At 29.3% G+C, this 23223-nt stretch overlaps 1 protein-coding gene across 2 annotated transcripts in view; it reads left to right on the plus strand.

Moving 5' to 3' along the window:
• Nucleotides 1–23223, plus strand: part of Pka-C3 (Protein kinase, cAMP-dependent, catalytic subunit 3) — a 277829-nt gene that overhangs the window by 237591 nt on the left and 17015 nt on the right. For both annotated transcript variants that reach the window (XM_075355538.1, XM_075355539.1), the window contains 3 exons: nucleotides 12895–13063; nucleotides 17572–17681; nucleotides 22975–23128. In XM_075355538.1, the coding sequence (XP_075211653.1) occupies nucleotides 12895–13063; nucleotides 17572–17681; nucleotides 22975–23128 (433 nt within the window). The remainder of the gene's footprint in view (nucleotides 1–12894; nucleotides 13064–17571; nucleotides 17682–22974; nucleotides 23129–23223) is intronic.

Below are 23223 nucleotides of genomic sequence, written 5' to 3' on the forward strand. Positions count from 1 at the left end.
CTGTCGTAGTCAGCTGGAAGCTAAGGACTCGAGACAGTGGTGAGGAGGAGACTGAAGGCGGAGTTTGTCAAGAAGAATGATAACAAGAATGACTGAAATAGACTGTATCCACAATGGATTGACATAGCTGCAAATAATAATAAAATATGTATAACTAGATGGATTCTTGTCTGTTCATTCACTGTATGTCCTATGTTTTTGTATATGTTTACAGGTGAAATCTTATTTCTCGGAAGAAAATCTGTTTTTCTTATTTTAGAATTCTTTCATTTATGATGCCGTTAAAAAATTAATATGACAGAATTAGTGGTCATATTTACATAAATAACTTATAAAGTAAATGAAATGTACATTTACATAAAGAATATAGATGTTAAATGTACGTCTTCTCTGTAACATTATTCTACTTTAAGGACAAATATGGTGTATTAAATGATATGCACAACATAAAATTATATAATTTAACGTTTCGTAGAATTATCGTACTTTTTTTTATGATTTTAACAAACTTTCGTAATTGCTAATAATTTAAAATTGATGTTACTAGTTAACTGTTATTATTAGTAGCTGTTAATTGTTATTTATAGCTTATTATTTGTCTAATAGTTTCATTAATTTTAATACAAGTAATTTCCCTTATGACCATGAAATTAGCTGATCTTAATTTATTTTTCCTGAGAGTTTAGAGGTATATAGTCAAATAAAATGTATAAAAGTTAACATTAACAGAAATCTTTGTGAATAATTTATTTTGTATGAGTTTAGCTATATAATCCTAACTGTATTTTATTTACAGATTTTATGTTGCTACTGGTAATTTATCTTCACATTGCCTTGTTTACTGTTAGCGTTAATGATAGTATTGTAAAGCATTTTTTATTGGGGTTGTTAAAAAATTGATAAACTGTGAAGGATAACTACGTTTTTTACAGTTAATGCGAAAGATAAGTTCTCGTTTTGTCGTTTACAAGCAACTAAAAAAATAAGAAAGTATGCCAGATATATGCGTGCGATTTTTTTTTGACCATTCAGTAATTAATGTTTGTAGATTACGTTCCTTATTTATTCGATATTTTGTAGATCATTTATTTGAGGATGAGATACTACCCTTAAAAATGTATCTGTAGTCTTGAGTATGGTATGTAGTTATTAACAGTAGCTATTTAATTAAGGAGTTCGTGCGACAGGATTTGAAAGTACTATTCTTAGTGAAAAATAAAATGTAGCTTACAGGCTTAGATGTACGAAACGGGTTCTCCTTCCAATAAAGTTGTACCGTCCTGCTGTGCGCTTCATTCTTTTATCTCCAACCTCATTTACTAGTTATCCCTCGAGCGAATCTTATTTATTGTTATTATTATTTTAGCCAATAATAATTATTTTATTTAATTCTACATTATTTCATTACTTATCTTTCATTATATTAATTTTATAGAATATTTAAATTAAGTAAAATAGAAAGATTAATTTGTTTCTTTAATTTATTTAAAAAAAAGATTAAACTCAATATTTACATTCATTAATTTTAATCTTTACTCTGATTTTATTAATTTCTTTTTCTCTTATAGGAAAGTAAATTATTATTACTTACTTATTATTATTACTTTAAAATTAAATTATTGAAAGAATTGTGGTTAAAAAAATGTTCCAAGTTTTTTTTTAAATTTATAATCGACTGTGGATTTTGCGTATATATATATACGCAAAATCGTATATATATATATATATATATATATATACGATTGTTTGTGTGTGCGTATATATATACATGAAAAATTAAAAATATAACGTAGAATTTGCAAAATTAAAAAATTAAATTAGCTTATTTGGTGGAAAATCTTTAAGCAATTTTTTGAACATATGACTAAACAATAATTAAGTTCAAATTTCTTAAACTACGAAATATTTACCTTATTTAAATATGAAATATACTAAAAATTTACCCAGTTTTTTGCTGTTGTTTGTAAAATGTTATTGATTACCAACAGGATTTTCTTTTTATTAGTACATTAACCTGTTTATATGTACCTTCATTCACCTACGGGGTAAAAACCCCTAATTATTATGTTCAGCCAGACTCTTTCCTGTCTGTGTATTGTGATACATATTGCACGAACTATTTTTTTTTCAGTTCGTATACTACTACTACTTGTAAAAAAGTATTAATAACAAATTTAAAAGTATTTTTATTAAGATTATAACGAAGTTTAATAGTAATTATTTCTGTTCCATAGACGATTAATAAAATCTAAAATTAAAAATTTTTTAAATTTGTCATTTTTAGGTTATTTTATAATTCATGAACTGTTACGTAGAGTAAATTGTTGTTTTGCGTAGAGAAAATTGTTGTTTTGTGTATTGGAATACAATTTTTAACACTTTTTGAGCAATAGCAAAGTATAATTTTAGTTAAAAATATGTGTAACTTACTAAAAATATATTAAAAGATGTTATAAAAAGAAGCGCTTGCATGAACACGTCAATTAAAAATAAATCTAGGTCGCTAATAATAATTTAATTATATCGATAAATGTGGTCATTATGAATGATGCAATGAATTAAGCTTAATTACACATATTATTTTACTCCTGACATTCGTTAATTGTATTTTTCATGAAGTATGTAAGAGAGGTGTTTCTTACGTAAAGATATACAAATAACATATATATAAAAGTACACACAGATATACACAGATTAGTACATAGATACCTACGTGTGTAAATTTGTACGTACATCTATGTTTATTTCACTCACACCTTTGCATGTGTTTGTGTGTGTACATACACTTAATTTATCCAAATAAAAAATAAAATATATTCGTTAATGCATGGGTATTTATAATTCGAGGATGATAGTTTTTTTTATGTAAGAGACTGTACTATGTAGCCTAAGTCATTAATGTTACTTAACTGCGTCCTGACTAGTTCTTACGTAGTTTATTAGCGAAGTTTAAAAATATAACTAACATATTATAACAAAAATAAACTTGAATAATGATAACGAGTGTCGCTTTGCAGATCTGGTGCCTACATTAAAAATTTTTCTTTCAATCGAACGTGTAGTACAATATTAATCGAGATTAAGACGTCTGTGAATCGGATATACACGTTTTGAACTACGCTTAATAGTAACTTAAAGTATTGGCGCCAGACTTAAGTATTATATCCTCCATTAAATTTCACCATCTCTTGTTCTGTTCTATAAATTCGCTTGTTCTTTTTCTCGTCCTACTGGCAAATACAGTCCACAGTGTTCGTTTGAACCCCTTTCCGTGATATGTTTGTGGTGGGCGCTTCTTTTCTATTTATCTCTCATACGTATTCTATATAGGTGGATTTCATTTTATTTATTCTTACTATATAGACTGTGCCTTTACTCTTGTGAAATTTATTACCGATTCAAAACCTTACATTATAACATGATATGTGTTATTTTTAACTCTGTTTATAACAGATCTCTAAAATAATTTTCTCCGTTATCTTTTATGGGTGTTAACCAGAAAGATTTACTGTTTACTACAAGCAATCAGTTTTCTTAATAAAAATGTATTTTACGATAAGATTTATTGTATTTTATACTAGGATAAAAATAATCATCTTATATTTATTTATAAACATATGAAATATAAATGAAAAAGATGTTTTGCTACGAGGTTTAACTTTTCTGTTCATATTTGCTTTCTCGTTCTCGTCTGCGTATTCATATCATTATTCAGAACTCTTTTCGGCTTTTTCCATTCCTTTAATGCAGTACTTCTTCACTAATACCGTAATTTTATATTCTTATCGCAACAATAGCGATAAAATTAGACCGAACAAAAGTATTTTCATTTAAATTTAAGTTTAATAAGTTCTAAAAAAAGTTATATTTTTAAGTACTTAAATGAATTTGAATTTCTTATTATTTGTATTTTGTTTTGGTCGTTGGGGTTTCAGTTAAAAATAATAATATAATAACGGATATAATTAACTGACGTCGTATAACTGGTTGTGTATTTTGTTCTGTGGTAATATAATTATAAAATGAGAGAAAGAAGATAAGGGTATTATTTTATCTTTATTTTCCTTTCTAAAAACTTTTCATCGCTTTTTTTTAATTTTACCAAACTATGTTGCGAAGAGGATAACGTGTGGCATAGATTCTCATAACATTTTATGAGACTGAATCATACTGATCTTTTCAGTTACGCCAGCGATTTCCAAACTGTACGCCGCGGTCTGATTTGGAAGTTGAGAGTTCCAGAGTTCAAGTCCTAGTAAAGTCAGTTATTTTTACACGGATTTGAGTACTAGATCGTGGAACCGGTGTTATTTGGTGGTTGGATTTCAATTAACCACACATCTCAAGAATGGTCAAATTGAGACTGTACAAGACTACACTTAATTTTCGCTCATATCATCCCCATTCTTCCTCTGAAGTATTATCTGAACGGTAATTACCGGAGGTTAAACAGGAAAAAGAAAGAAACTGTGCGCCGCGGTGCCCTAGGGAGCCGCGGCCTCTTCACAGGGGCGCCGCGAAATATTGTAAAACCTTCATAATTAATTGAATATAGATATTTATAATTATTAATTTAATATTAATAAAGTAAAAAAATAATGAAGATATACAAGTTTTATTTATTTTTATATCTTACTTACGAGTAGTCATACTTTTACTTAGGGTAGGGCGCCATGGAAAAATTTTAATTGAAAAAGGACGCCGCGACTCGATAAAGTTTGGGAATCGCTGAGTTACGCGAATGATACTGGGCATATGACAATTCTGTTTAAACAGTACAAAGTGCGGATGGTAGTCGATATTATCTTCAATTCGATAAAATTACCTTTTTGTAAGTTATAAAGTTGGAATATTAAATAAAATTACATATTAAAAAAGTATATATCTGTAAAAGTATATATAACATATGTATAAGAGTATATAAAAATATTATGCTTGAAAAGTAACAATAAGCACAGCGTGTGATTTTTCAGTAATTTTAAAAATATTAAAAAAATAATTAAATAAATTTTTAATCATTTAATACATCATTAAATATAAATAGGTAATTATAAATAAATAAAAATCATTGGATATTGTTTAAAGTTAAAAATGTAAAAAGGAAAAGAAGAAAATTCACTTGGTACAAATTTAATTAAAATACGCAATAATTAATTTTAAACGATAAAAAATTTTCAATTTTTTTTCAAAAGTATCATGTTTTCTACCAGTAAAACATGAAGGATGGTGTGAAACATCTTCTACGAGTGTGAATGATGAATAAATATAATTTAAAAAAAATTATCTAATAACTTTAAGAATATAATTTAGTGTTTGTAAAACTTTTGTAGTTATTTTCAGACTAGATAATACCAGTAGAAATATTCAAGTGGATTTTTTTACTAATTTTTAACACCCCACTTACACATAATTTAAGAAGATTATTTTTCATTTTGATAACTTGCTAAAACAGAGAATTCTTAGTGATATCTACTACTACTACTACTACTACAGACAACACACACACACACACACACACACACACACACACACACACACACACACACACACACACACACACACACACACACACACACACACACACACATATTTTTGGAGGGAAATATTTAAAAAAATATTATTAATATTATAAATATATATAATATTATTAAGAAAAATAATAAATAAAATAACAATAATAATTTATTACTTATTAAATAAAACAATCCCTATTGGCACGCCGGAAGGCGGAGGTAGATTTCACCGGTGCTAAGTAGGGGATAAAAGAGATTTCCACCTTAAAATTAAGAAAACATCAAATTTACTGAATACAACAATGCTTGCATGCGAAAAAAGTTTCACATGTTTAGCATACCATTAATCTTCTTAAAATTCCAGCAACAGTTTGATCATCCCTTGCCGTAAGGGTTGGTCATATCAAAACTTTTTTCAGACAAATATTTTAGGTAATGAATGTTTAAAGGACTAACGACTACTTTAAATCGATTCGATACAGTGCCTTATAAGCGATATATGATTTTTTTTCTTCGAACCCCCATTTTTTCCACCCGCTGGGCCAATGGTAGTTGATATCAAAAACCTTTACTTAGATACGATTTAGGCCCTTGGCCAAAGAATAGTAGGAACTTTAAACGAATTCGATATTTTACTTAATAAGAAAGTTATATAGCGATATTTTGCTTTTTCGAAAAAGCTCCTCTTCCATTTCCACTCCCATGGGTCCGATTTTGCCTATTAACAAACTCGAACGAGATTTTGGGTCGTTATATTTTATGTATCAATTTGAAAGTGATTGGCGCAAAATTACGGCAGTTACCGTGTCCACAAGAAAGTGAAATATATATATATATATATATATATATATATATATGTAGAGAGAGAGAGAGAGAGAGAGAGAGAGAGAGAGAAAGATAAATGAATATATAAACGTTTGAACTAACGGTAGTTTTGGGGTCTGGGGGATGTGAAACGCGAAGATATGTCAAAATTTTCCGGAAGTCGAATTAAGGTACCCATTACAATAGGTAGCTTTCTCTTGAAATGTACCTAATAGAGTAAAACCCATTTATGAATTGATTATACGATAATTTTTGAATATTTTATCTTGAGAAATATTTAGAGGTGCGTGTAATAACAATTAATTGATGATGCTATATTAATTTCCTCCGTCGAAAATTTCCTTAGGATATTAAGATATATACCTATTAAAATGAGTAGTTAGATAAAGCGAAAATAATAATTTTGACTGAGAAAAAAATTTGTATGTATGTAAAATTTGTGAAAATATGATCGGTAATAACCCGTATTAATAATAGCTTTAATTATCTTAGATTAACTTCTTTACTCATAATAACTGTTATACAATTCACATTACATTAATCACAACTGATACATGGAATAATTCGTAGAACACGCCGAATAGTTTCATGTATCGTGTACCTCGTGCCACAGTTATTCTAAAATGTATAATTTTATTCTGTATAACAGATCACGCAAAACTATAAAACCTTAAAAATCCAATGGTTTTGTTGTAGTTCAAGGACTACATTTTATTTACGAACTACATCGTTCTATATTCGTTCCGTTAGAGGATGAATAAAAACTGTTTATCGTATTTTATTTATTTATTTTTTATTCATTGGAGGAGGGAAACGCCTGCCAGCCGCCGCTTGCCCGCACAGACGGCAGTGTCGGGCTGTCACCTACTAAAACCCGTCTCCCTGCTACAGCGTGCCCCATTGCCTTTCTTTCGGTATTACTCTGGAGCACGCTGTACACATGCGGGTGGATCGCACAGTCTTAGATGCATTAACAACAGAGACGACTTTTAGGCGACAGTCTTTCCTATGATAAAATGCTGTAGGCTGTATTTCATTAATATTGTTGTTTTAATATATACTTGTATAGCAATTGGAAAAAGTAAAGTAATAATTAATTGTACTAAGATATAAAGAGATGGGATGTTAATATTAACAAAAAGAAACTTGACTATGGAAAAAACTCCTACATTATTCTTATAAATGTTGGGTCTGTCATTCGAGCAAAGCAGCCGCTTTGCTCGAATGCAGTGGATTCTCAACCTTTTTAGCTTCACGACCACCAAAAAATAAAAAAAAAAGATATATAATAAATATTTCGCGACCCTCCCCAACCACACCCCAGTAAAACCTAGTTAAAACTATTTCGCCGCTCTGATAGCGACGGGTATGAACGGGTGTTTGAAGAATACAAACATGGCAGTTTACTGGTTTCAGCTTGATGTGTACGTGGTCTTGTAATCTGGTGTGCTTACATAATATTCGATGTGAGAGCGTAATGTTCGAACACGCATATGATGTGGTTGAACATGTCTTGTTGTCAGCAGTATAAAAGAGGTGTAAGGGTTTGCAGAACGTCAATTTAGTTTCGAATCAGAAGCATGGGTCAGGTGCCTTTAATTAATTTTTTTTAAAGCGTAGTTTCAATGAAAATAATGGTAATTGAGGCTTCGATTTTTTTTGTGGTTTAACTGTTTTTTTTTTCAATTAGATTCTTATGCAAAATGGATAAATTTGTGAAAAAACGAAGTGAGCCATCTACATCCAATGAATTGATTGGTAAAAAGACCAGATTGTATTATAATAGTTATTTAAATTATTGTTTTACCTCATTGGATGGAAAGCCACAGTGCGTTTGCTTTCAAGACCTCTCCGATGAAAGCATGAAATCATGAAGATTAATTTGACAGTTGGAAACTAAATATCCGGATCATAAAAAAAACCCTTGGAATTTTTCGAATTAAAAATACATACTCTGCTTTTATTTATAAATCAAACGGTACTGATAAAAGTACACTTGAAGCAGCTTATCTCGTAACATTAGGAATAGCTAATATGTCCAAACCCCATACAATCGCAGAGAACCTGACTCCACCGTGAACTCCACCACTGTTGATAACAACCTCCTTTTTGATGCTCTCGGACCTCCTACGTTTCTCATGAACCTAGCTAGCTCTGACGCTACCTACCCTACCTTTTTTACGTCTTGAGGACGTGGACCGTGAAATTCTTGCTTCTATCTAGCCATGCAACTAGTTATTTGACCGATGCAGCTGGATTTATGGTCGACTCGCCTATCTGAACGGTCAGAAGGGGCAGTTTTTATCTTTCCGGCTGTGATAAGGTTGGCCCTCTTCTCCACGGCCAACCTCTCAGCCCCTTTCCAGCCATATCCTCGCGATTTCAGTAGCGCTATTGGCCTTTGCCAGTAGACCATATAGACGAAGTTTTGTTTATAACAACTAGAGCCACGTCGTCAGCGTAGCTCACCGGTTCGACGCCCTCAAGCCAGTCCAGGTTAAGGAGACCATCGTATACCATTTTCTACAGGAGTGGTCCTAACAGGGAACGTGTGGAATACCCTTCCTCGTAAGGAACTCACAGCCCGTCTTCAGCTATTGACTTGATACTTCAGTCGAATATGCCCTGACTTCTGATACAACCTATACTCCTCTTCTTCAACTCTTGAAGGATCGCTGGCCACTTTATGCAGTTGAATACATTTTTGACGTCCAGGTACACCATCATTAATATTTGGGAGTAAGCTATCATTATTTAAGAGATTGATAAACTTTTTTCTAAAGTTAAATAAAGTTAAAGTTAAAAAAACCGAACATTTTTTACTATTTTTGCCGTAATAGGATTAAATATTTAAAAAATTAGTAAAACATGAAGTTCATATGTTTATGTCCATTTTTTCTAGATTATTTAAACTAATGATGAAATGATTAATTAATGTTACAGCTAAACCTAATAAAGTTTCTTATGACAAAATTCTGTATTAAATGGAATATAAAAGGGTTTAATTTAAATAGTGAAAGTGCTTCTATGTTTAATTGATATTTTTATATAATTCTCTAGTTTCAGTTACTCGTTAATCAACTTATTGTTTTATGTATATTACTTATTTTACAAATTTATTATTTGAAAAATATAATATTTAAAAACATTTAAATTGTTTAAATTTGGGTTTGTTACCCACAATATATTTAGCAAAATTAGTTGTATCAATATTGGTTTTATAACAAAGAGTTTCTGTAACTTTAAATTAAATATTATACTTAAAACTTTGAAAGAACTTAAAATGAACTTTAATTATACTTTAAACGAACTACTATTGATATCTACATAAACTTAATACAATTTTGACAGCCTATTTGTATACACGCTGTTCTTCAATAACATTGTTATAACTTTTAAAGATGTTATTATAATTATTAATAAAGTTAATAATTTGTTTTGGTATTCAGTAAGCAATTTTATGTTCTATCTCATAATATAACGTGTATATTACACTTACAATTTTCTATGTTTGTAATTTCTTTTTACATTGTTTTTTTTTTAATTTAAATTCTATATTATTTTTGTACGGTTTATGTTTATATAAAATATTTTATTTTTTGTTATTCTTGGTTTGGATAAAGGCGTAAACAAAAGCTTCTACTTATCGTTGCCCATTCAAACCTGATGTTTGCGGAATTGTCTCTACACAGTTGTCCCATTCGGTAACTATTCAGCTGATTTAAAAATAAAGGAAAACGAAACAAGTCTGCATATGTTAACGCAATGACTTGATCGGAGCTCTCGCAGCTTACTCAGAAAATATTAAATATTATTTTGAAGTTTAGAGTGTATTTTTAAATAAATAACTTAATTTAGGTAGGAGAATATTAGGAGTGGTTTGTTTTACTGGTTTCTAAAATATTTCTTAGGGTTTTTTTTACAGTAGCCTATTGGTTAACCACAACCAGTCAACTTTTTGGCTATTTTTATTTATTTTTTACGTACACCGTTTTTTTAAAGTTTTTCTTTCTCTTGATTTTGTGAACTTCTACAGATAGATTTTCATTCTATTTTGGTTGATCTGGATCGATATTGATCAAATTTATATGTATAGCAGCATACTTTTCGTTCATCTTCTCTGCGATTATTTTCAGTTAAATTTTTTCATGGCTTTATTATCCATGAAACAGATTAATTCTATAGTTATATAGATCAAAACTTTAAATGCGTGAAAAGGATTTTGTCACGCTTTTATAAAATTCTAATTTAAAAATATTTTGAACTCCAAAGCATTAATTTTTACTTTCTTGTACGAAGTGAAGGAAGTATTGTGATCGCGAAAAATTTCGGTTTTCAGATTTTAACGGAAATATCCATTTTGACCATTCCTGAATCCATTTTAGCTAGTTTCGGCGTGACGTCTGTACGTACGTGTGTATGTATGTATGTACGTACGTACACGTATGTATCTCGCATAACTCAAAAACGATTAGCCGTAGAATGTTGAAATTTTGGATTTAGGTCTGTTGTAACATCTAGTTGTGCACCTCTCCTTTTGATTGCAATTGGCTGGACCAAAAGTATCCAAGAAAGCCCAAAATCCAAACAGTTTGGATTTTGGACTTTTTCTTAGCTCTCATTGAGAGCTTTGCAACGATATATCATAGGTGGTAGTTATCTTTATTGATTCCAGAATTATAGCCAAAAATTTTAATTAATGAAATATTCGGATCTTACAAGGGAAGGCACGTCGGTTCGAATCCGACTTCATCTCTTTTTTTTTAACTTTTTTTAAATTAAATATATTGCTTTATTAATAATTATTAACCTCTAATTGTAAAAAAAATTCACAATAAATAATAATTCAATAACAATAAAAAACAAATATGAAAAAATTCAGAAGCTATTAGTGAAATAAAATTTTATGTACATTTAAAAATGTGTATATGTAATTTAATAGGCTTTCAAGGAAGTCATGTATCTGGTGTCCACATCTAATTTTTTTTATTATAAAAGCTCACTTTGAGCCCTTGGCAAAGGTGAGTCGGATATAAATGTTATATATAGCATTAAATGGTAAAGTCAACCTTTACTTATTACTTGGAGATAATATTATTTTTTACTTAATAGAATTAATTGTCTTTATTTCTTCTATAAATACAGTTATTTAAGTATTTGTTTTTTATTTATTATTTTTAATATTAATTCCTCTGATGTTGAATAACAATTGAAATTTGCATTTGAGTTTAGATTATTTTTAATTTGCGTCGTCAGAATAAATGTTAAAAATATATGTATATACATTTATCTGCAGTTATGGTCAGTTACAGTAATTGATGGCTATTATTTTTCGATAGAATTATGAATAAAGTTTTTGAAGCGATGTTACATTATTTACGCTTCATAATTTGTTAAAATATATTCATTTTAATTTATGGGCCACTTTGTTAAACTAAATAGTCTGTTGTTTCATTAAAATTGAAAATAATACTGAGTTTGTTAATGGTATTTTTAGACCTATTGTATTAAATGATTGTGCTTTACGTCAGTCAATTTATCTATTAATGTCAGTATAAATTATTTAGAATTTATTTTTATTTCGTAATTAAATGTATGATTGGTAAAAACATGACTTTTTCTACTTAGTTTAAAGTTTATTAAAACTGTGGATTTTATTTTTTATTTTAATAATGATATTGATAAGATTGAAACATACTGTGGGTCTAAAATATTGACGTATAAGTTCATTTTCTTCTTTTTAAAGAAATGTGTTTAAGTACACTAATTTTTTCTGTTTTTTTTTTTTAAATTTCATATAAACATTTTACATTAACAAAGTTAAATAAATTTGGTTTCACTTCACTGTATTGTATGTAATGAAGTAGATAAATAAAATAAAACTTTCGGTTAAGTGATTGTTATTGTAGTTTTGGATGTTCAATTATAATAGATGATCGATACATAGTAGATGGTCGATCCAGACCCCCCAACAAATTCAGGTCCATTTAAAGCAATCAGGTCTGTCTTATAAATTTAAATGACCGTATTACCGATGCATTCTGGACGTAGATGTTTAATTAATAGCAACATAGGGCCGAGTTCTGGAAAAATCACACACGAAATTGTAATTTAAGTTGTATGATATCGTATAATTAACCGACTAAAAAAAGTCTTTAGTAACAGATTAATGATACTCATATTTTTTTAAGCATTGCATTTGCTTTAATGTTTATCTCAACTTTTACTTTTTTTAACGCTTTTTTTATATCTCTTTCTGTTTACTGTCTTTTAAAAAAACCAGGTTTGTTCTATTAATATGAGTTTTATGGTGATGTAATTCTTGTTTTTTTGTTGTTTCTGTACTTTGAAAATGATATTATTATGTATAATCAAATGTGACTTATAATACCTTCATATTCGAAACTCTGTATAAAAGGCTACGTATGAAATGCATTTCATGTGTTTGACAGGTAAAGGAAAATTAAGATAATGTAAATACAGATATAATAAATTATTTAAAAATATTATTTTAAACATTTGTTTCTTATAATTACATAATTATTCAATGTTTCAGGAACGGGAACATTTGGTAGAGTCTGCCTTTGTCGTGAAAAATCGACAAGTTCGTATGCAGCTATGAAAATACTTGCTATTAATGATGTTATTCGATTAAAACAAGTAGAACATGTAAAAAATGAAAAAAATATATTACAACAAGTCAGACATCCTTTCATTGTCAACCTGTAAGTATATATTAAATTTAGTTCATTAATATTTAAAAGTAATTAATAGTGTAAATTTTATACTATTACAAAAAAAAATTATGAAAATTAGATAAACTTGCGCAGCTATGCTTTTAAACGAAGTCCTGATTATGATTCTAGAAAGTGTTCGTAGTTTTAATCTGTATCTAAGATAATAATTATTATAAAATGGATTCATATAATTGAGATTTCTCGTTAAAGTAGATCAATCAAGCAAAATTGTACTTGTAAAATGAAGTACTTGTAGTTTTAATTAATATCAATCAATGAGAAAAAATTAGAACATGAAAATTATTCTTTTAAAATAAAACAAGATCGACTTTTTTAATTTTATTTTTTGTAAAAAACTGATTCCTTTTGTATAATCGTATAACTCACCTGTTAATGGATGTGGAATCTTATACTTGTCTGTTTGCCATGATTTTTATACTTGTAAAACTATAACTAGTGAACACATTATTATTTATTAGTATATGATCAGCGTCGTATAGATTATAAATTAAGTAATTAACTAACATGAATAATTAATTCATTTAACGTAATTCAAAATTACCTCAGGATAATCGAGAAAAAAAGACGTAATTTTCTTATATTAATTTTTCAATAAATTCACTTTTATTATTAATTGTTTTATTTTTTATTTATTTGTTAATACTGACATTTGAAAACATTTTAACTTGTTTTTTTAATATCTATACAGTAAGTTTTTATCAGTTGAATCATCTAGATTTTATTCTACTGGGAGTTTAAATCTTTGTTGGCATGAAATCTAATCTTCTTTTTTAATAATAATAATAATAATAATAATAATAATAATAATATTATTATTATTATTATTATATTTACTATCAGTTGGACTATACTCTTTATGTTTTTATTTTCTTTGGTGGCTTCGGATAATTTATCTATTTTATTTTTTGTCGCCGATCGGCTTCGACGGCACGTGGCACTGTATAACCTTGAATATTGTTGTTGTCGATTGGCTTCGACGGCTCGTTGTAATTTATAACCTTATGGTAGCCCCGAAAAGGGTCGTTTTTTGAGATAGTTCTGAGAAGAGCTGTTTGGTTCGGAAGGTGGTCTCCGGCGAAGTCGACTTGGGCTGTAGTCGAGGAGTCGCGGCTCGTCTACTGAAATCAGACTGGGCTTCTCCTTAGCTGCAGTTGGGTCCCCGCTACAGCGTGGCAATGATGGCCCCGCAGTGTCGGGTCGGCCGAGATGGTCCGAGCGATCCCACGCTGGGCCGGTTCCTGCTGCTGAGTCCGCCGGCGAGCTGGTGCGGGAAGGTAGCGTCCGCGTCCAGCGGCTCCCTCGGCGGACCGGCTAGGCCTGCTGGTCCGGCGGGTATATTGGTATCCGCCGGAAGGTCCCACGTTGAGGCGGCCAGAAGAAAACTTCTGTTTTCATCCATCTTCTTGGTCTTCTCCAGGTGGTGGTCGACGATGAATTGAAAATTCACTCTCGTGCACGTTCTTTTATTGGAGCCTGAAAATGATGGGGGGCACAGCGCCGCTATGGTGGGAGAACTGCGCGGCGGGAGTGACACTTGTACCAGCGCGTGCGTGTACTGTGCTCCCGCTAACATCTGAGCTGCTACTGTTGCCGTCCGCCGATATTAAGTTCGGCATATTTGTGATTACATTTTAAAGTTAATTTTTGACTGATAAAATAATTAGAAAACAAATGTTTATTTAATTAAAAGTAGTTTTCTTAGAATTTGTTAGAAAAAAAAACAGGATTTTTCAATTAAATTGTAATTAGCCATCAGAAAGCGATAACAATCCTCATATTGTGTAAAGGACGATGCGATTAATAAATATGAACTTTTGTTTACGCCTTTGACATAATAGTGGCGATTCTTTCCAGTATTCTGGGACTGACATATTCTGTGAATGAAATGTAATAAAAAGATAAGTTATTTTATTTGAAAAAATAGTTTAAATCGGACTTTCTGGGCAGAGGTGACAAAATTGCAAGTTTTTCGGGATAGAAAATTTCGTATTGTTGACCTACATACTGGGCGATGTGTACATTCTCACCCTATTTTGGATTTTCTTGAAGTTTGGTGTATTGCATAGTTTTATATTTTTGAAGTTAGTTTCATTTCGTTTATAACGTACTGTTGAATTAGAATGGGGTTCTGGTCTCTTTAGTTTGAAAGGAGGTTTTTTAGGAGTGAATTTTGGATCCGTCTAATCTTATCCGTTTATTCTCAAATTTCAATTTTTTTCGTTTTTTAAAATACATTTATAATTATGTTGATACATTTTTTTATCTTAAATCGTACATTTTCATGGTAAATTTTTCTTTAAAAAAAATACAAATTATTACAGAATAAAAAAATCTAAGAACTGTAATTGTTCTATAAAAATGACTAATTGAATTCATTTTATGATCTTCTAAAATCGATGTAAGCTTCAAAGTAGTTTTATTTTTGTAAGATTGATAATAAAATTCTAATGAAATCTTAAGGTTACATTAATAATAAAGTGGATGTTTGTTAAAATATAATATAAATCTGAGTTTGTATCTCTGAGAAATCCGTTTATTCTTAGATAAAGATTACATAAAATAATTTTCTCTTGGTTAAATAAGAATAAATTTCTTTTTAAAAAAAGTTTTTTTCTAATTAAAGTGGTGGTGTTAATAATGACATATATAAAAATAACTTTATTTGGTCTATGAAATGTTGAAATTAGTTATAAGATCACTGAAGTATATTGTGCAGTAAATATTTAATACATGTGCATATATGAGGATTGACCAGAAGGTAACTTATGTTTTGGTATTAAAAAACAACTGTTGGAAAAAAGATTATTTCATTCAATTTGAAAATAAATCCTTTGACTACTTTTGTACATAGTCGTCAAATAAATGGAGACACTTATCATATCTGTGGGTGAGTTATTGATCTCTTCATCAAGAAATCTTGTTGTGTGGTTTTGTAGCTACACAGTGACACCTTCCTGGAGCCACTTAGTTGCCAGCCAGTTTTTCATGTAAGGGAACAGAATGATAATCATTCAGTGCCAGATCTGGGCTGTACTCAGAACGATTGAAAATTTCCCATCCAAACTTTTCCAAAAGTTCTTGAGTATAGTGAGCTGAACGTGGATGTACATTCTTCATGGATGATGACAAACCCAAGTCATCATCCCTCCATAGTCTTTTTAGGGTCTTACAATACATTTCTTCATTTAATGTAGTGTCATGCTCCTTCAGCAAAATCAACAAAAATTACCTCCTCTCTATCCCAGAAAACTGCAGCTATCATTTTAATGGTTAACAGTGTTTTCAGACATTTTGCGGTTGTTTTTTTTGAGTGTGTTTGTCCCACTCCATAAATTGTTAAAAATATGTATTAGTGGTAAAGCGCTGATTATTCCGAATTTTTTTATCAACTTTCTACTACCATTTAGTCTGATAGAACACTAGGTCGGCCATATATTTTTTTCATTGTGAACATTTGAGCTGCCATTTTTAAATATGATACACCTTGCATTTCATCTTTCCTATAAACATCATAAAGTTCCTGAAAAATCTCAATGGCTTTATAGTTTTTCGCCGAAAGAGATATAATAATCAATCTCTCTTCACAATGGGCAGTATTTTCTATAGTGCCACACATTTAAACACTTAAAAATCAACATGACATGTTACAGTGCCTCATGTAGCACAGTTTGATGAGTACTAATTTAGGCTAACAACGACCACTAAGGTGTGCCCCCCCCCCCACTTCTTCATGAACAATAACGAAACGTGAGTTATTTTCTGGATAGCCCTAGTAATATGATTAATTGTTTCAGTTAAATCATCATTTATATATTTACTCTGTGTTACAGTTAATTTTTTCTCATAAAAATGAATAAAGACTTAATTTAAATAAATTTTCTTGGATGTAATATTTATTGATTGAAAATTTCCAAAAGAGTGAAGATTCCAAACTGTTTTTGTCATATACTTTGGTAGATGAAATGGTTTTACAAATTGAATAAATGCTCATAAACAGATTTAATTACATATCTAAAATTTTACGAGAATTAAGTAAATAGAATAGACTAAGCCTTTTACCTTTTGTAAAACTTAGACTGAGAAGGGGCTTTGGAACAAGTTGAAAAATTCTCATAGACTGCATGTGTTTTATTAAAGTATAATAATGAGCTGAACAGTATTGTTTAAATTTTGATAGAAGAATAAAGGAAAATTGATTTACTTATTTTAATTTATGAATTTATCTATTTACTCACAAATATTTATTTATTCATTTTTTATGTCACTAAACATTTCCATTAGCCTTGAATATATTTATTTACTCAAAAAATAGTACACATTTGCACACATTTATTTTTGGGTACATATACATAGTATATATGTATAGTACATGTACTATGTGCATAATATGTATTCAATATTTTGCAATACTATGTCTTTATTGTATAATAAAAAGATTTATTTAATGTTTATTATTAAATACTCTGTTGTTCCAGACGGTGGCATTTTAGAGACAATAGTCATATTTATATGTTATTTGATTATGTTTGTGGTGGTGAACTCTTTTCATATTTAAGAAATGCTGGAAGATTTACAACTAGTACAGGTAATATTATTTACAGCTTATTTATTTTTTTATTTTAGTAGAATTTATGTTATTATACAATAATATAATTTTGTGTAAGAGTTGAAATACTTCTTTTTTTTTTACCTTTTGCATGATAATTTTAACTTGCCATTTTTTATTATTCGTGTCTATTAATGTTTGGCTATTTGCCAGTTTGGAATTCTTAAAAAGGAGTAAAGTTAAATTAAAATTAAGTAAAAATAGTTTTTCTTTTTAGAGAATTGTCTTATTTCTTCTACATTTTTCTACATGAGGAGTGTTAGGCTTATTGGTAATTTTAAAATTAATTATCCCCTAGTCTTATGGAAATTGAACTGAGAAATGTTTTCAAAGCAAAAATACAAAAATATTGACATTAAATCTTAAAAAATAAATTTTATGGAATTGTGTAGGCAGGCCACGTTTGGAGTATGTAAAACAAATTATTGGGGATGTAGGATGTAGAGGGTATACTGAAATGAAACGACTAGCACTAGATAGGGAATCTTGGAGAGCTGCATCAAACCAGTCAAATGACTGAAGACAAAAAAAAATTTTATGGACCATTAAAATTTATGATTTATTTTATGGAAGAATGTTTTTTGAGAATGTTTCAAGACTGATCCAGTCTCTTCTTCAAATGATAAAGACTGGGTCATGATCTTCAATTGAATGAAGAAACATTTCCAGTAATTTAAAGTGTGAAACATGATTTTTATTATAGTGCATTACACTGTTATAAAAAAATTTATTTAAAATTATTTGGAAACAATTAAAAGAACATCAATGAAGTCGTTAATGATTCATTTACGTAGAGATTTCCTAACTAAAATATTATCAAGATTTTCATTTGATACTGAAATCCAGAATTCTCAAAACAAGATTTGTTCTTAGTCATAAGTAATAGTATTTAATTGAATTAAAAGTGATTTAAGGCTGATGATTATTTTAACTGAGTAAACGGCATATTTATTTTTAATGAGAACATTTTGTTCAAAAAATACTAAATACTGTTTGAAAAATAGTATTGTAAAGTAGGTTTTAAAATACTTAGAAATATAAAATGTTACTTTTGTTTTCATTTTGATCAGGAAATCTTGCTATATATCGCAATTCATTAAAAATAAAGTATTTGTCTTAATTAGAATTTTAGTTATTCTGATCTTATCTGCTTCTCTGTTTTTTAATATATCTTGTATTTTTCTAATTCAAGAAAGCCTTAACCGACTAAAATAATTTATTTTACTTCTACTTTGTTTAAAAACCTAGGCTTCAGTTATAATTTATCAGATTTTATGTTTTATCTTTTAAGGAAACATTTAAAGTATAAAAATTAAATATTGTAAAAATTATGCAACTTTGCGTGAAATGTTTTTAGCAACTTTAAAGTGATGGAAATCATTACTCATTCTACTCCTAGCTTTTTTTTTTAACTTGGTTTAATGATTTTAAGTTGCTTTTACAACTGATTGGCAGTTTTCATTCTTGGCAAGGTCTCCAGTATAAAAAAAAATGTGTAAATAACTAACTAACTCTTAATTGAGAAAAATATTATTCACTATTTTTTTTAGATTTTCTCATTCATAGTGCATTTAATAAGAAAATATAAAAACTAAAAGTATAACATTTACGGTGATTTTTAGTATTAAAATATTGAAATTATAATGACTGTTTTAGTGTACTTTTCTTGATGAAGCAGATTTTAACCATTTATTTACTTAGTGTTTTTAAACAAAATATTTTCTTGAAAACAATTTTCAGCAATTTCATACAAAATATATTTTTTTGGAATTTTAACCTTTCAAAATTTCATGTAAGTTTTTATTGGAATAAGTGTAATTCACTTATATACACACATTTTTTTTCCTTTTTATTACTTACTACTGTGATTTTCTTTGTTAAGACTCACAAGTTTCCACTGTCTTGAGAATTTTTTTCTACTCGCCAGAAAAAAATACATGATGACAACAGCTATTAATAAGTGATTGTTGTTTAGAGTTTCTGCAAAGGTGAGAGTCACTTTCTTCTCTGTGCAGTCACCTCCTTCATTATTTTTGCCACTTATTTAATTTCATTTCATTTTAGTATTATTAAAGTTATTTATTGTCACTGTTTAGAAATTTTTGCTAGTTATGGATTGTACAAAAATTAAATTGGTTTTAATTGTTAATTTAATGTGAATGGTTTGCATTTAGACTTACTTAAAAACAAAAAAAAAAAATAGTAAATTATTAGTTATTTCTGTACAATTTGTTTAACAGATTTGCTTCTACTTAGTTGATAAATTAATCAAAAATATTTTAAATAAATAGATTATTTTATTTATTTATATTTCTTTAAGATTTATATTACAAAACAGTCTACCAGACTGAACTGAAAGGCAACCAAATGTAGCCCTTCCCAAACAAACAGATAAAACCAGTTGGATAAAACATTGTTAATAATAAAACTATGTGAAATGAAAATAGTTTTGGCGTAGATGAGGATGTGGAACCGTATGTTCAGTGACTTTTTTGAAATGAATGGGATTAGAAATGATCATCAGGGATCAGTTTGAAGATGATATCCTCCAAATGATTTTTGAAAATTTAAGAACATTTCAAGACAGTAGGTTGTAATTTTGTATGTATGATGAAGATGAATGAAAATTGCATTGAAAAACAAATGGGTAGAATTGGTAATTGAGAGGAAGAAGTGAGTTACAATTTTGAAAAAGGCTGGTTTTGAGCACAAAGATTTGATTTACCAAATTTTGATTTTACAAAGGTTTGATTTACCCAGTCAGCTATTATATTAAGTCTAGGCAGCACTAAACAGTTTATTTTCTTTCGAAAGCTTCAGTTTGATTGCCAAATTATAGTTGCTTCTTTTATTATAAAAGAAATGAATTTTTTAGCCGTGAACAAAGTCTGGTCAACTCAGATTCAAACCTTAAAAACAAAAGGTGAAGATGCTACCACTATTGTTACAGAGGTTGGTGGATTAGCTATTTTCATGATTTTCTTCATAAAGAATTTTATTAATATTATCACAGTATCCTCTGGCTCTGAGTCTGCCTAAAGAATGGTAAGAGAATATTAGTAGGTAAATAATTCTGTATTATTCACTTTTACCATATTAATGCATCCATCAGTAGTTTGGAACTGCATGCCTCTGATAGTGAAAACTGGCCATATTCCCGATTGAGAGCATATGACCTCACTCCTAACCATTTAGCGTATCAATAATGTAAAAATGAATATTATAAAATTAATTACATCATTAAGCCATTTTATGAACATTTATTAATTAGGCTCATAATCAAAGGATACTATTATAATATTTTATGAAAATTATCACAGAAAACTCAGATGCACTTAAAGGACATATTAAGCTTCATTAGATCTACAGCTGTTTTTAAAAGCATTTATTTATTTTTATTACTATTACCTTGCTCTCTTTTTCTGTTTAGCCTCTGGAACCACCCTAAGGTATTAGTTCAGAGAATGATATGTATGAATGTAAGTGAAGTTTACTCTTGTACAGTCTCAGGACGACCATTTCTGATATGTGTGGTTAGTTGAAACCCAACCACAAAAGAACACTGGTATCCACAATCTAGTAATGAAATCCATATAAAATAACTACCTTTATTAGTTTATTACTATTACCTTGGACTAGCTAAACTTAAGAACACAAGATGGATGAAATGCCAAGGGAAAAATGTCAGACTTTACTGGAATCAAGATAAACTGAGAAACCTAGAAGCCACTTTGCATCATCATTTGATGATGCACAATAGTTCAGAGTGATTACAAATGAAATATACACTTTCGATAGCTTATAAAAAATTAAACTGGTGTATGTGTAAATGACATGGTTTTACAGGGAATTTTTTAAAGTTTATGTTGGTATATTATGCTCTCCTCCTAATATCACTGATTTGTCATGTTACCAGTCTGGAAAGATGGCCACTATTACAGTAGAGAAAGCTTTTTGTGTGCTCGAATTAGCCAAAACAAACTCTGTTACTGTCGTGCAGTGATGTTTCAGAACAAAATATGGTAAATCACCACCAACAAGAAAATCAATCAATGAATGGAATAAACAGTTTCAAAACACAAGTTGTCTGTATAAAAAGAATGCTGGAAGAACTTCTGTTTCAGAAGAACAAATTGATCGTGTTTGTGATGTGTATCAATGTAGCCCAGGCAAATCGACTAGATCAGCAAGTTTAGAATTGCAAATTCCTCAACCAATTGTGTGGAAAATTCTGCAGAAACATTTGAAAATGTTGCCTTATAAATTAAAGTTAGCACAAAGTTTAAATGTTGACAATAAAGTCTTACGTAAATATTTGTGTGGAGTTGCAGGAACATGTTGAAAATGACAATGGCGATTTTCATCACCTAATTTTCAGTGATGAATGTATATTTCACATTAGTGGAATAGTTAATAGACAACATGGAGTACAGAAAACCTGATAGAAAGTTCACAACATATACGCGATTGCTCTAAAGTGAACGTGTTTTGTGGTGTATCTTGTGAAAGGGTGTACAGGCCATTCTTTTTCACGAAGTGATAGTAACCGGAGTAATTTATCTGGACATGTTAAGTAAATGGCTGGCTAATGCCTCAACTCGAGGAAGATAGTTAGTGACAACTTCGTTTTTGTACAAGATGGAGCTCCTCCTCACTGGCACTTACAGGTCAGAAATTATCTGTATGAAGCCTTCCCAGACAATGGATTGGCCTTGCAAGTGAGAGAAACATGGTGTTTATGCTTTGGCCACCATGTAGTCCAGACTTAACGCCTTGCAACTACTTTTTATGGAATTGTGTAAAAGACAACGTTTTTGTACCACTTCTTGTTTGATATTGACAACTTTAAACAATGGATCACAAATGCTGTTGCTACTGTTGATTGGAATATGCTTATATGTGTTTGGGACGAAGTCACACTACCATGTTGATCTCTGTTGTGTTGTGTTACAAATGATGCACACACTGAACATTTAGAAATAAAAACTTATAGATTCTTCTATGTAATCATCTCAGCTCTTAAAAATAAGTATTTAATTAGCTATCAAAAATGTATATTTCATTTGTAATCATCCTGTAGTTTATTATAATATAGATGTGTTTAAATCATTGTTATGGACAGTTTAACAATTACATTAAACCATTTTATGTTTAACATAACAATTATATTTTTTTTTGCTTTAGGCATTAAATTCTTGAATTCATTTCTTGGATTTAATTATTGTATTTCGAATTCTAACCTCAAATTTTATTTTAATTTATTGTATTTCAGCTAACTTTTACACAACTGAAATAGTTGTAGCCTTAGAGTACCTTCATTCACAGAGTGTAGTTTATAGAGATCTGAAACCAGAAAATTTGTTACTTGATAGAGATGGTCATTTAAAAATCACAGATTTTGGATTTGCAAAGAAATTAAATGACAGGTAATTTAATTTTTTTTAAAATCTGTTTTATTATTGTAAAAATTTTAATCAAAATTATATAAACATTTTTTTTAAATGAAGTGATTTATACTTAA

The sequence above is a fragment of the Lycorma delicatula genome, chromosome 2, assembly GCF_047948215.1.
Source record: "Lycorma delicatula isolate Av1 chromosome 2, ASM4794821v1, whole genome shotgun sequence".
In the NCBI taxonomy this organism is placed as follows: Eukaryota; Metazoa; Arthropoda; class Insecta; order Hemiptera; family Fulgoridae; genus Lycorma; species Lycorma delicatula.